General features: G+C 42.3%; 1 protein-coding gene across 1 annotated transcript in view; it reads left to right on the top strand.

The window, feature by feature from the left end:
- CERS6 (ceramide synthase 6) overlaps positions 1-15,947 on the top strand; it is an 814,747-nt gene extending 798,800 nt beyond the window's left edge. Inside the window, exon 10 of the mRNA XM_086956583.1 lies at positions 12,000-15,947. Coding sequence (XP_086812709.1) covers positions 12,000-12,161 — 162 coding nt within the window. The 3' untranslated portion in view covers positions 12,162-15,947. The remainder of the gene's footprint in view (positions 1-11,999) is intronic.
- The last annotated feature ends 248 nt before the right edge of the window (positions 15,948-16,195 follow it).

The following is a 16,195-nucleotide window of genomic DNA, read 5'->3' as shown; positions in this document are numbered from 1 at the left end:
GGCAACAAATTAACAACATCCGCATACAGAAAACCCACAGCATACAACTCAGTATTTCATGCTACGAGTGGCCACCCGGTAGCACAAATAAAGGCAATCCTAAATGTGGAGATGCTCAGAATTAAATGAAACTGCAGTAATGAGGGGATCTTAAATCAGGAACTGAAAAGGTTGGAGGACAGATTCTGAAATAGAGGATATAGTAAAGAGCTACTGACAGAAGCACGCAACAGAGTTAATAGAGATAAACAAGACAGCTTACTAAAAATCAAAAACTGGAAAAAAAGTAGAAGAAAAATTGCATTCATCAGTCCCTATTCAGCTTTGAGCACGGAAGTGTATAGAATTCTTTGAAAACATTGGTACATACTTACTCAAGTTGATACATGGAAGGAAGTCATTTAACCAAAACCTATGGTAACACATGGCAGAGGAAAAACGCTGAGACAATATCTTTGTTCAAGCTACTTACCAGTCTTTAAAAAAGACACTTGGTTACCCTCTCCCCCAGTTGGATTCTACAAATGTGGTTCATGTTGTGTATGTTGTTTTGCTCCAGATAAAATAACAACTTTCAAGTATAACACGTGCAAAGTGTACAATATCCGCTTCTTCATCAACTGCAATACCAAATTTGTGGTGTACTTTATTAAATGCATCTGTAACCGTGTATACATAGGTAAGACAATAAGGCTGCTCAAAGAAAGGATACAAGAGCATGTCAGAGCAATAAGAAACAATACTCCATACCATCCGATTGCCCCACAATACAACCAGGTACACAAAAGCAATGAGTTAATTAATATCGGTTTTCATTAAGTTGAATGCGTAAAACCATAACTAAGGGTGGGGAGACAGAACACTTAGATTAAGACAGCTTGAAACCGATTGTATTATCAAATTTAGGGCGGTTGAACAATGCCTCAATATTGACAAAGAATTGCATGTCTTCTTCTAGTTCCAGGAGAATTGACTAGATAACAATATCAATGTATACACCACCAATATACATCTAACATCTACGTGTACCAATATTGTACAGCATTATATAATTATGTCAGTGTATACATTACCAATGTACATCTAACTTCAATATTTAATAATATTGTACAGCACTATGTTACAACATTTATACAGGATTGTATACTTTTAACATGTTTCATAGATGCATCTGTATATGAGTGTTAGAGTCTGTGGGTTTCAATTTGCATGACTTGCAAACACGATAATTATCTAGACATGAGGGAAAACACCAAACATTTCAATACCACTAGCCGCTTTCACTTAAAAACATGGGTTATAGATTTTTTCACGGTTTGTTTTTTCTCACCTCCATTAGAGGCGCAGATGGATGTTTAGATTCATATCTATATATGCGAACCAGATACATTGCAACACCACAACAGTGGCGTTCTTAGTAAGACAGGCCAGCAATGTATACATTTTTTCTGAACTCATGATATTACTTCATGGTTTCAACTATGATAGTATAGCTATTTCCCTACATGCTTTAGAACTCTCACATATGGTGGCCATGGTGTCATTCGTAACTCGCCATTAGATGGTGCATAATGTATGTTAGTCCAATGGACCATTTCTTGCATTGAAACAGGGATATAAATTCGTTTTTTCTTTTGTCACTCTTCCTATTGTGACAAAATCAACAGGTCAAATTTACTTCTCGGTGTATACTTCTGTCAAATTGACTTTAGTTTACTTACCATTTATTCAAATTGGTAGTTGCTTCGCATTTTCATGTGATTTTTGCTATTCTTACAAGATGGCAGCCACAAATGGTTAGCCTGGCCTTCCATCTGTGATCCCCTTTTCATGGTTATGCTCTCCACTGACTTACTCATTCTTAAACAGGGATCAGATGACTCCCTCGTGCATACGGCGTTCACCTGACCCCAGACACGGTGGAGCGTGTAAGAGTCCACGATGTGGAACATTATTACAATTGCTGGTTCATATCCCCTTTCTTTTTACTCGTTACTTAATGACCCAACAATTTATCATTGTGGAATAACTATGTTTATACGCACACAAACTGAAGGAGTGTCATTTGGCTTGCTTACTTCTTCCTGTCTGTTGTATTAGCAGACCCACTAGCCCATTAGCGGGTTTGAGCTCAATACTCATTCGTGCCTTATTACATTGCGGATCCATTAGCTCACTAGCGGGTTTATGAGCTCATCATTAATAAGGTTGCCATGCCAGTTCAGATTGGTTTGTATACCAACTGGCATACTTATCTGTTTCATTGGAACAACAACATTTCACTCTTTGGAACTCAGGAATTAAGTAAAAAACCCGGTTGAATTTTTTTCCATTTTTCCTTGTTCAATAGTGGGCTCATCAGGGTCTCGCCACACATTCCCCAGGACACTCTGAAGATTACACATTTCGGGGATAAGTGCTTATATGTTTAACTTCTACAATAGCCCATGGCCCTCACTTTTTAAGATACGCTGTGAATCTCGTCCATATTCCCCCGTTGGGAATTTCATAATCTGACAGGCAATATGTTTCTTTTTACAGATCCTACTCGTGTGTTAGTCCATTATTGTGACAACCTTTTTGTTTATGATGCTTCAGATTGAAGGAATTGCCTCAATATCTTTCATACACCTTTTTTGAAGAGGACTCTAGGATTAGTTCTGACCAGCATTCATAGGTAGGATATCTTCCCACACTCACGTCTTATTTTTGGTGATGGCTCAGACTTTGGGCACCTTATAATTTACCATCACGCAAAATTGTACTTGCATGGATGTGACTCCATGCACTCTGATGTTTTCAATACGCCTTTGAAATGAAGACACTGGGTGGATTTAATTTTTCTTTGAAATATTGACAACTGAGTTTAAACCTCCTTGCCTTTCGTTACATACATGTCTTTTTGTGACAATAGGGTGTAACTGATGATGGGGGCACCCACACAGATGCTAATTAAAAAATAACAGTATTGCTAATTTTTGTGCAATATAATCTTGCCGCCTTGGCAAAAGTCCAGGAGGATGAAACACGTGTCAGCTGATGTGTTTTGGACAATACTGTGAGAAAACTTATCTATGAAGTAAAAACAATGTTGAAGAATTTGAATTTTGTGGAATGGATCTGATCATTTCAACAGAACTCACTATTCTAAACTGGACTGTGTGTGCTTGAGTGCATTGTTTCTCTTTAGAAAACCTCTGGGATCAGTTTATCACTGTTGGATTCGAAGCAAAAATTGCATTGGAAAAATCTGAAGTGTTCCCTTGTGTTAAAGCATAGAAGTCTGTGGACAGTGTCTCACCACTTATCCTACTGAAGTGCCAGTTACAGTAGTTGTCCCAGTAGGAACATTCGAAATATGTGTAGTGTTTCCTATTGCTCTGGGTTTATACACAGGAACTACAGGGCCTATGGTGATGGAAACTGTAAGTGTATATGTAACATTTAGAGCATGTGATGTGGAAGTAACTGAAGCTACTTAATTTTCTCCAACTACTTTTGGATTCAGATTGAACGGTGCAGAAGGAACATCAAAAGTTCCATCAATAGGTGTGTTACTTGGTCTGGCAATTGGTATTTCGTTACATGGGTGTGGACGGTTTAGCAATCATTCTGATCCAATTTGCTGTCATCATCCTCAGGTTTATTTTCCGTCCCTTCTATCTCTAGGTGCTTTTATTTTCCTTGCATTTGCCCTTCTCTCCTCCTTCAGGTATCAGTAAAGGATAAAATCGAGTCCCCTCAAACAGGTTAATTCTCCAGGTTTTCTGTTAAGCATCCCACCTAGCATCTGCACAAGTGTATATGGCTTTCTTGACTTTCCCCTTGATATTTCTCTCTCTCTTTGAGATGCGCAACATGTTCCCAAGCATTAAGTGCTTCAAATTGAGTAGGTCTTCGAAGCAGTTTTATGGCACATAATTTTCACCTTAAATTCCCAATAATTCTCAAATTGAATGTGCCATAATGGGGTAACCGCAAAACCCGATCTTTTTGGCCAATTTCACTTCTGCCTGGATTTTCAAAAATTGCAGAGAAGCTGGTTAACCGTCAGCTCTCTCACCATCTTGAGTCTAACCACCTGCTAGGAGACTCCCAGACTGGTTTCCGTCCCGGCCATGGAACAGACACTGCCTTGCTGGCAGTAGTGGAGGAGGTAAGGAGCACTCTAGATACAGGAGGGTCAGTGGCAGTGATCCTCCTGGACTTGAGTGCTGCCTTTGACACTGTGAGTCACCAAGTGCTCCTCCAACGTCTGTCAGAGGTAGGTGTCTCAGGGACGGCCCTGAAATGGTTGGGATCTTTTCTCTCTGACCGTTTCTACCAAGTCTGGGAGGGGTCAGAGCAATCTGCCCTAATCCCTCTTCAATGTGGAGTCCCGCAGGGCTCATCGCTGAGCCCTACTCTATTTAATATATATGACTCCACTTGAAAGAGTGGTCGCCCCCTCGGGGGTGAAGATCATCAGCTATGCTGATGATACTCAGCTGGTGGTCGGCCTCACTCAGCTGGCGGAACAACCTGAGGTTTTACACGACTGCCTCGCCAATGTTTATCGTTGGATGTCTATCTCTGCCTTAAAGCTCAATGGAGGTAAAACCGAGCTGATGCTCCTGGGCAATCCCAGTCCCTCCATTATTGCGACCTGTTGGCCCCGGTCTCTTGGTGACCCACCATCCCCCAAGAAGGAGATCAAGTCCTTGGGAGTATGGCTGGAAGAAGATCTGTCCTTCAGGACTCATGCCAGGAAGACCGCAGGGGTTTGCTTTGGCTTACTGAAATCAGCCCGAAAGGTGCTACCTTTGCTTCCTGATCCAGCAAGGAAGCTGTTGATACGTGGCCTAATTCTATTGAGGCTCGATTATGGGAATGCGCTGTTTCTCGGTGCCCCCGAAGCGACCTTCAAAACCCTCCAACAGGTGCAAAACGCAGCTGCGAGAATCCTTATGGATGTTCCCAGAAGGCAGTCTGCTGCTCCTGCCCTCAGAGCGCTTCACTGGCTCCCCGTGAAGGAGCGGGTGAAATTTAAAGCGCTATGTACTGCCCATAAAATTTTGCATGGCAAAGGCCCCCCTATCCTTGCTAATATGGCCCGTCCCTATAAACCCCCACGTCTGCTGCGCTCGGACCAAAAACACCTTTTGCAGTCAGCCAGAGTAAGAAAAGCTCGTTCTGGGGGCAGGCGTTTCTCGGTGCAGGTGGCGTCTCTTTGGAACTCTCTGCCCCTCAGGATTCGCTCAGAGCCCAAGATCCTACCATTTAGGAAACTTCTTAAGACCCACTTGTTTCCACAGTAGTGATTAGCTGAGTCTCCCCTTCTGGTCTGTTGCGCCGGGACGCCCCTGGGTAAGCTGAGCGCATTATAAATTTCATATTATTATTTGGGTGCCATTATGCGTGCCAAAGATATGTGTGGAAAATCGCATTGCCCACCATGGTGCGACCTGGTGTACCTTGAGGTGGTATTTCTTCTCCTTCTCTAATGAGTACAGTCACATCTCCCCTTACTATGTGCTGTATAGCTTTCATGAATGTAATGTTAGCTAAATTTAGTATGTCATTCTCAAATGACTTTCCGTTGAAAGCAGGAAATGAATCTCTCCCACAATTCTCTTATTTGGCAGTCACAACCAATACCAGCGCAACTCTCTATGACGTATACAACCAATCACAGCGCAGCCTCACCTCAACCGACCTAAACCAGTGTGGCACTCTGTGACGTCAATCTCACTCCATGCAGTAGCTCACCCTCCTATACAATTTTCTTCTCAAGCACATTATCTAAGCAATTCAAACAGAACAATGCAAGCCACTTCAGCAACTAAGTCTGTTTGCTCCACTAATGAAAGGAAAGATTTCCATACACAAGGTAATATGGAATTATACTTTACAGGTGTATTCTAACACTTACTCCAAGTGAAACCTCGACCAGAGGGTCTCTCTTAGATTGATACAGCTATTCTGTGTGCATTGAGATGAACTATACCAACCTCTTCTCACAACCACACAAATGAACAAGTCACTATCTTAAAGCTGCTGTAAACAATGTCTCATGACAACCACCACAACACAGCAGACAACTACATCAAGTGTCTTCTATGCTGATACTCACGGTGTAGGTGGGTATATCCCAGGATCTGAGGTTTCAAGGGACCCGCTAACCCCTTCAACTTCTGTGCATTAGGTTCCACAATCACACATGAACTTAAATGAACTCCGCATGACATCACACAGCCATTACAAACACAACAATCTAAATATAAGCAATTACAACATGCAACCCTATTAAAACTCACACTCCTGCTGGTACAAGTCGTCTCAGCATTGCTAATACTCCATCACTCCTCTGACATAACCATGGGCATTGGGTCAGACTGGTCTTGGGCAGTTTCTAGATTGGACAACCTAACTCCCTCACACCAGTGGACAGAACATTCCAACAAGCTGCCAGATTTTATCTGGCAGATTTGATCTTGCGTTACTGTGCCTAACTGGTACTGAGGATTCACCTCCTTTACTGGATCATTTACTACCTTTTATTTACTTACCAACTTGGTCCTCTGATAGACCTTTTTCGTCACACTGAGGGGAAAGAGAGTTAGCATAGCTTTTCTAGTCACATAGCAGCCTTAGCACTAGCCCCACACTAGTGAGCAAACAAGAATGTGGCCCTGAGAAACGTTGCTGCAGGGATGTCTGATGGATTTGTGCCTTGAGTACAGCCTGTGACCCTCAGCTAACCTTTGCCAGTTTGCCAAATTTTTAGCTCCCACCTCTGTTAGATGTTCCTACTACGCTGTTGCCTTCCTGGATTTTCTTGAAACCATAGGGTGTTCCTGCTTCGACTAAGGTTTGTAGAGCTGTGTGTTTCGTTGATAATCTTTGTAGGTATGCTGAGGAGGGCAGTCCAGTTCGTTTTCAGATGTCATCAGTTTTTTTTATCTCCAAATGTTGATTCTAAAATCAGGTTATCCTTGCCCACATTTGGACACCCACCATTTTCTGTACAAATCATTGTTAATAGTAGATGGGGTAATGACAGGGGGATCTAGAAGAAAGGCAGGGGTCTAAGAATTGGAAGCTTAGCCTAAAAGGCAGATAAGGTAACGGATTAGTATTCTGATCAATTGATGGATTTAGACACGGGGTAGTTACCCACTGGTGACAGGTAGGGAGAGGAGTTGGCCTAACGGCTAGGGTGGTCGACCTCGGAGCTGGGGAACCGGGTTTGAGTATCGGCAAAAACGCACAACATCCTGTGATTCTGGGAAAATCACTTAATCTCCCTGTGCCTAACAAAAAGCGAATGTGTCCTCATGTAATGCAACTGGTGCTCCTGTAAAGCGCTCGGATACCCGATACCCGGGTCAAGTTTGTGCTATATAAAACTCCGTAAAGAAAGAAAAAGAAAAAAAAGAACATTTAGGGGCAGATTTGGTACTGACCCAGGAGCAAATGGCCATGTTGTGCACTTGTATCCAGATTGGTACATGTTCCTGCCATATCGATAGACATGCAGTCCAGTCACAAGGAGCCTGTGGTCTTCCCTGCTATTCTCATCCTTTTTTATAGAATATCATTAAAAATGGGCATATGGAAAGGCTTCCTATACTAACTCCCATTTGCATCGGACTTGGTATTACTGTACGAGTGCAAACTCTGCAACAAGGGATTTTGACAGAGGCAATTTTAGAAGGTCAAGGCTGGCAAAAATGAACAGGCAAATAGTGCACGTGCACTGTTTGAGCACTTAAGAATGAGGATTAGCATTTTTTTTGCAGAATATGCTCCATTCCGAGTTATATAAATAGAAACCAGATGCAAACTGCACACCTGCTAAATACTGCACCTCCTTCAATTAGTATTTGTGGGGTGCCCAGTTTGCAACCTGAAGTGTGTGCAATTTGTGAGCCACATGTGGTCAGGGCTTAGGTGGGCCAGTCCTAGATTGCTGCTTACCAACTGACTGTTGAGGATTAGAGGTTAAATTGAAAATGATATTGGTAAAACAAATCCTAAATGGAGCAGTATGTAAAGTTATGATGCACAGATCTGCAATAGAGAGCTGGGGCAGTTATCATTTACAAGTTCCCTTTTCATGTACACAATTCATAGGGCCAACACCTGACATACTCAGCAGCAATCGTTCAAGTGACAGGACCAAATTAGTTTGAGATTTTCTCAACATGACAATGCACGAGTGAAAACAATTGAATAATGTGTACAGACTTGACACATGATGGACAGATTTTGGGGGGATGTCTCATCTACCTAAAAAAATCTGGCAAGCACTAGATCGGACTGTAGCATTGAAAATGGCCTGCGCTGAGGGGAAAGTTGGTTCTTTACTCTTCAGCCTGAGAGAAGGGCTTCATTCCTAGCATATATTTGGAACCACAGTCACCATAGTTAATGCCCAGACTGGGAAGGAGGAAGGATATATAGGGATTTATGTGGAATTATGTTTGTAGAGCTAGAGAGTGTCCACAGTTCAGAAGAACTGGAGAGCAAGCATATTTCCTCATATCATGTGTTATATGTTTGTAACTAAAGGGCACTAAACCTCATCAATTTGAGGGATATATTAAGAGAGTATATGGCATAGAAGGAAGGTGCAAGAGACTTACTATAATTCTTGATGTGTTACCCAAACATACGTACCATAGCCAGGAAGTATTAAAACTCAATTAATCAAAAGGAGGGTGCATATGAAGGAATCGGCTCTCGAACCTACTAGTGCTCTTAGAAGAAACTGTGAGTGGGTTAGACAATAACTCCTTTCATTTGACAATTTTGTAATGAGTATAGCATGTCAAAAGCTCAACTATCAAAAACACATAATTGAGTGCACACCCTTTTTTACTCTGGTTCTTTAATTTAATGTCATGCTCAAATGCGTAGTTTCCGGCGTGCAGGCTTGATTTCTGCTCTGTCCCGAAGCATAGCATGAAATTACCAAAATTCAACTGCTGCGCCGTCGCGCTTAGTTACAAACCGCCCAGCCAAACAAATGTACTCTCGCATCAACACAGCGTGAGTTCAAGTAAACCAGCATAATCCATATTTCTTCATGTTTTATCAGCCCCATGTCTCCTTCAAGGTGGGTCGGCGGTCACATGCTTAATTTGTATAACACGGCACGTTTTGAATGGATTGGTTACACCTGGAGAACATTGGGAGTATAAAGAGAAGAAGTTCTCTGCATACGTATTTGGGATCACTAGAAGAAGGAGACATGGGGCTGATCACGGCACTGTTATGTTGCAGAAGTGGATACCCTGTAAGTGCACTTTCTGGATGTCTGTTGTGGGTTTTTAAGTGCATAGTTTAGCACGGGTGACTTTCACGGAAGTCACTCTGTTTTCATGGATCAAATATTTTGCTGACTTTGGCTTATTCTGTAGTCAAAACGTGGGAGAGATGGTATTATTAATGAGATACTGTTTAGTTAAATGGAGTGGTTTTTAGGTCTCGCCTAGGAGTGTGTGTGCGCTGCATAGGCAAAAGACCTTTAGCAATTGCTTTGGTTTGTGTCTTAAAAACGTGCATGCGTTCTATTGCCTCCAACGGCAACGCATGCACGTTTTGCGATTCCCTTGCGGGAGCGAGCTTGACACCATATGTTTGTAATTAACTTACAAACACATGGCGCCCCTGGCTCGCTCCCGCAAGGGAAAGGCTTTCACTTTTGGTGACACTTTTTTAGGTGTGCACGCTTGTTAGTATTGTTGGTGCCATATTCTACATGACCGCTTGGGGGCACTATTGCCTTTTAAAAGAAGAATAGAACATACGCTGTGAAGGTGCTTTAACCCCTTCTCTGCGGGGCTAATTTCCCCACAGCGCGGGGGAGGGGGGCCACGCACGGCGCCGCTGTGCTCATGACGAGCCCAGGCTCGTCATGCAGCACGGTGCTCGTGTGCTGGTGACGAGCCTGGGCTCGTCATGACCACGCCCGCGCAATGGAACGCTCAGCACAGCGGGGAAATTAGCCCCGCGTGTGAGCGTTACACGGCTCATGACGAGCCTAGGCTTGTCACCAGCACACGAGCACCGTGCTGCATGACGAGTCTAGGCTCGTCATCAGCACAGAAGGGGTTAAACTAGAGACTAGTTACTAGTAGAACTTCCTTCACAACAACCAGGGGGGATGATGGTCAAGGTACCATCACACTCGCCTCTCACAAAATGTCCCATAGAATTCTCTCCCCGGCAAAGATTACTGCCTTTTATATCGAACCTTCTTCTGAAAGTATTATTTATTTAAAATAGCAAACCTCCTAGTTTTAATGCACATAATGGGTGTCCAATTGTCTTCTCCAGCACACAGTGCCCCGGTAAATATGGGGTCTGACCAGCAGTCATGCGAGCATCTCTTCCTACGTATGCCATGCCAAACTCATTGGAATAATGTGTTTTCAGCCTTCAATACCGTCCGAGCATGCCGAGGCTTGACGTTTAACTGTCACAGTAATCGTTTGGGACTACAAATACCAACATGCACTGTAGTGCCTTTTCTTAAAGAGACACAACTTGACTGCATCGTACTCTTATGACATGGGGCCAGTTGAGACTGTTAGTTGTAACTTTTCTTTTACTGAGGCATGTCCACATTCAGCGCCCCGAGAAAGAAAGTAACAGGGAAGGGCCTGGGTTGATTGTAGACTTTGCTCTTTAAACGGTGTCTTGCTGCTTAGTCACAGCATGTTATTTGCAGAGTTTACATTCAACGTTTTGTTGTCAGGTTTGCGCGATGCGGCAAGCACTTTTTGTTTCGCGGTTTTATGTGGCGCGAACTCGACCCGAAGGTATCAGAACGCTTTACATGAGCGCCCGTTGCATAACAGACGGACACATTCATTTAAGCACCGGGGAATTAAGTGATTTGAGCCGAATCACAGGGCTTTTGAACCTCCGCAGACTCGAACCTAGCTCCCCCGCTTCAAAGTTGCCTGCGCTAGCATTCATGCGCACTTACATAGTGTACACCACTCTTCACCCTGCTCTGAGAGCAGAGCAGCTCTGCCGCTCCCCGCAAAGCTGCCACAGCAGGAAATAATAAAATGATAATAACAAGTTGTTATCTTTTTATTTTTTCTTTATTCACACTTCTGGAAAGCAGTGGGGCGGCTCTCCTCCGCTTTAGCAGAGGAGCGGCCACTGTACAGTGCTTGTGGGTTAGCAGCAAACAGCTTCTATTTGCTCATTTAACCCCTTCGCCGCAGCGCGAATTCCGGAGCAGCGCGGGGGGGTTAGGGGGCGGGCGCGGCACTTCGGTGCTCATGACGGCACCACGCTATCATGAGTCACGTGCGGTGTGGTGCCGTCATGACTCTTCCCGCTCATTAATTCACGCGCACAGGCGGGGAATTAGTGCCCCGTGGGTGGAGCTACAGCCGTCATGAGCACACGGCTACTGTGACTCATGACGACGTGGAGCCGTCATACGCACGTAAGGGGTTAAGAGATTTCTCAAATCAATATATACTCATATAAAGCATTACCGGAATATCTATACAGGATTTCCTTAACAACATATTATCTAAAATATGAAGTTTCGTCGACTTTGCAAGCTAAAGTTGAAGGAGCTTTCAGGTATGTTTTCTTCTCCCAAATCAAAGTTTTGAATATTTGGCTGCAGAACCAAGTTCGTTTGGTGACATTTTAGACAATCTGTTGAAAACTGCTGTTTACATTATAGACCAGCTGTTTTATGTATCCTTAACAAACCAGGATCTAATATCAGTTGTCCCCTGCATGGCTCTAAAGAGCATGCTTAACTGCCTTATGAAAAAGGTGCCTTGCGTCAGGTGACGATGACGTACGCAACGACTACATATCAGAGAACGTGGTAAATCTGAAACAAAATCTATTTGTTGTACTTCAGATGTGTAAATACTTCAGTTCAGTGAACATTTCTCTTTTCCAAGCTTCTCACAAAGCGCCCCGGTTAATGTTGCCAAAAATTCGCGTTACATATATTTATTTTCTATCCTCAGGTGTCAAAAGACGACCGAAGTGACATTGAGACCAGTTCAGATGAGGAAGGCACAGTGCGCCACAAGAGCCCGCACAGCACCACTACCAACGGCACGAGCGGCGGCGCCGCCAGTGGGACAAACGGCTACCTCACAGGCGCCACGTGCTCGGAAGAACATTAGCCCTCCAGTCGCACCACGAGACAGAACAAAACAGACTGTTTCCTGCTGGAAGTTCGTAATAAATTGTGAATGCGGTTTCTTCATACAGTATATCTCAGCATCGGAAAAGAACACGACGATTATCAAAGCTTTCTGATCGCGCACTGCCATATTTTCTGTTTGTGAATGAGGATTTTGCCGTTCTATTATCCGTGGGCATGCTCTATGTGTATGTAAATGGCATAACGGGGACAGTATTTTGAGGTGCACTGTCTTTACATTTTATTTATTTTTAATATGTTTTATAGAAGCGACAAAGGCAAGTTAACCACTTTGGTTCGCCCTGCTTACTTTCATTGATGGAAGTATTTAATACCCGTCCATCCGTGCCTAATTCAGGAGAGCAAAATATGTGCCAATCAGCGTTAATTGGACCTTCACATACACCGTAGTTTAGAACAGTCGGTGTAGCGCTGTTTCAAAGGAAAATTATCAATAACTTCTCATCGTTTCAATATATCCGTGGCATGAATTGGCAGTCAAACAACTTTTAGGCATTATCTCTATCCAAACACTTACTGTGAGTGACAGAAGAAAGCTTTGGTATTTTCATACAGAAGTAAGAAAACCAGTAATAGTATAAAATGAGGCCATCTTATCACAGTTACTGAAAATTTGCATCACAAAATTGCAAATACTGAATGAAGTGCCAACATGGACATTGACCTCCCCGAACGTTACTGTGAGGTTATATCAAATGCGAGTGCTTTCAAGGGCTGAGATATTGAATTTTTCTTCGTGAGTGTAGCTATACTCATATACTTGACTTACTCTTTTGGGGGTGTTTTTTTTTTTTACTATCACAGGAAATGTAATATAATAGTACTTAGATGGTGCATAATTATGCCAATCTCTCCAATGCCTGTGCATTTGCATAAACACCACATACCGTATTATCATTCCACTCAAGCTGCACCGTAGGGGTGAGTTGCCAGGTGCAAAACACAAACCCTGTTAGCGCAGCCGCCACTGCTGTGGAACTTTGTGTATGTGCACCTTCACGTTAGATGACGGACCAGAATCCCTAGTCTATAGCTGAGCTCCCTTTAGAGGGACCTGAAATTCCCCTGGGATGTATCACCTTCTCTAACGAGGACCCTCAACGGGACAACAAAAATATGACTTGCTATTGGTGTCTGACATTCAATACCCAACTGAGGCCGGACCCATCAACCTGTGTGAATTAATCTGTATTGGAAACGTGAACGGCTAGCATTTCTGACAACTTGAGAAGGAACAGCCCAGGGCTGGCTTTAGCGCTGGTGGTGCCCGATCATCTTTGGTGCCCCCACGCCCCATGACTGCCTCCTTGGATTCTCTCACCACCATCAGGCAAAAGTGCCACTCATCTCTCCAATCACAAGTTATTGCTAAAAACAGCCCCCCACCCGAGTTCAGCACTCCCTCCCAAGGTCAGCGCCCAGTGTGACCAGTCGCACTACCCTAAAGCCAGTCCTGGAACATCCCCTTATCAACGTGTTTTACCGCAAGCAGACTTCTATTTACTTATAGTATCATATAAAACTGAGTGCCATGGCCACACACTATGAGGATCCTTGATGAAGTGGGTGGAGCATCTGCACTAAGCCCACCTCTTGGATTCTGCATATGTGTGTTTTTATTGTGGGGGGGGATCAGGCCTATCTGAAATTGCTCTTCTATTGAATAAGAGCAAATAATACTGCTCATTCACATTAAACGATCTAGTGAGAGGTGTTAACATATTGCTCATGCACCGCGTGGAAAAGTGCATTGTAAGTGTTAAGTAGAATAGCAGTGGATTTAAAAATAGCATTTAGGTGGGCACTTTCCCAATGTACTGTTTCGGAATTATAATTTAACGTTTTAAGAAGTCTTCTCATGCTCCTCAATTAATGGTTTTAATAATTAGGTATTGTGGGTAATATCTTTAGCACCGTTTTGAAGTCTAAATTGGTGATTCAATTAAATATAATCCGTTGAGTTTTAGTGCAGGATAACTACTTACATATGTATGAAGGCAATGTACAAAAGTATTACAATAATGCACTATTCTCTTTTCATCTAGATGTATCTGAGTTTTTTGCTTGGTGTAACTATCTTCTTCAACAGGAATTCTAAGTGAATGTGAATATTTGTTTTGCAAACTGGAAAAATGACAAGAGAACACAAGAGCGAGTGCAACATAATTATTTCTACACACTTTATGAAGTTTCTTTCTTGCAGATGACCTTACAAAAAGTAGTGCATTCTTCTGTTGCTTGATAAATGGAGGGTGAATTGGTAATTTGTTCTATAAAATTGCATTGTATTCACCAGTCAATATTTTAATCCAATTAATTTATAGGCAGATATAACTCATACACCTTTTTAACTAAGCTGTAGATCCATCTACCAAATGAAAGGAAACCTCTAATGCTGAACATTGTTCCCCAGTCTTAAATTGAATGATGATGACCCGGATAATTTTCATAAAGCCCTGAAAAACTTAACATGATTTTCCAACATGGCCTAGTCCTCTTAGCCAATTGTGATCTACTTTTGAAATGCTAGCTAACATCGTTGTAGTACAGAAACAGTCAAAGTCCTTATTCTTTCAGAAATTGTTAATTGTGATTTTCAAAAAGACACAAAGCACCTGGGAAAGACATAACTGCAACCCTATTGACTGCAAACGATATATATTTACCCTGATTCAGAGAATCCTTTATGTCATATCTTAATAGGGACTACTGGAAAATGTACATAGAATTCTTTTTATGAGTTCAATTCGAAAGCCACCTTGGTGTCTGTCTTCCCCTTTGTGCAGGTTTTCAATAATATGGCTTGATAAGGAGAATGAACATGGATCAAGGAAATGCTAAGCAAATAGTGACGTCTAATTTTAAAACAGCATCCTGAAGGGCTGGATTTTTCGACAAGCTGGATATACACATGCCTATTGTCATTCCAAAGCTCATCACTGCAAACCCCACAATAGTCCACACTGACTGCGCTTGTAGACGACAGCAAAAGCAGTGTGTAATTGAAAAGAATTAGGGTAAAACTGAATGGTGGGAGAAGGGCTTTCTCTGAGAGCAAATAAATGTCCCCAATATGTGGAAATACAAGCAGCTGATGTATAATTCCAGCACTGCCTGTTAAGAGAGGGGCTATCCTTACTATAAATGATTTTGTTACTAAGACAGGAACTCACCAGTACAACATTATTTCTGATTTCATTTTTTAAATCAATTCAGTTTTTTAAAAATAATTATGGTTTCAGAAGCAATCATGGAATGTCTGATTGTGTTTAGCTCAGCATACTGTGGCAGTGATCACACCATAATGTTTGGTATTGATTAATAAAGAGTTAGAAAGTCTTACCCTTTTATATTTCAAAAGCTAGTTCTATTACTTTCTTTGGAACCATCAGTTTACAGGCGCAATGAACCAGGAACATTATGTGCTGTGTTTATTCATAACCAGACAATTGTGAAAATGTATTAAAGCTATACAGAACAAAAATCTCCTCACTCTTACTCACTCATTCTCCCTCTGTCTCAATGACCTTTCCTTCTATAAATGCCTTTCTCTCTATTTCCAACCTTCTCTCTCTCACTCTTCCCTTCAATCATAAATAATTCCCTGAAATATTAGTATGAAACCCTTGACAGTTCATTAGGAATGTAAAAAATGGCGAGGAATTTTTCTCAATGTGAACAACCCTATAGAAAAAGAAATAAGTGCTCTAAACATGATTAAAATATTATGTTGAGGTTGAAGAAATGTATCTGTCTCTTAATTTTGCGCAAGTGAAGTATCTGTGCTTGGTATGGTAATGCTTACACTCACGAAGAGATTCCAGATGAGGGGGAACACACTCTAGGTCGTTGCTTTGCATAGACGCACTTAAGAGAGGGATGGCAATTGAAGTGGTTGGATGAACCAAAAGCAAGAAATGTAATGGATAATGGTTGGCAAGGGGACGTGGTGATTGACCACTAACAACACAAACATTAGGATATGGGTTCTGC

Source organism: Lissotriton vulgaris, chromosome 2_1 (genome assembly GCF_964263255.1).
Source record: "Lissotriton vulgaris chromosome 2_1, aLisVul1.2, whole genome shotgun sequence".
In the NCBI taxonomy this organism is placed as follows: Eukaryota; Metazoa; Chordata; class Amphibia; order Caudata; family Salamandridae; genus Lissotriton; species Lissotriton vulgaris.
Note: the sequence above shows the minus strand (reverse complement) of the source record. Positions and strands in the feature narration are given on the sequence as shown.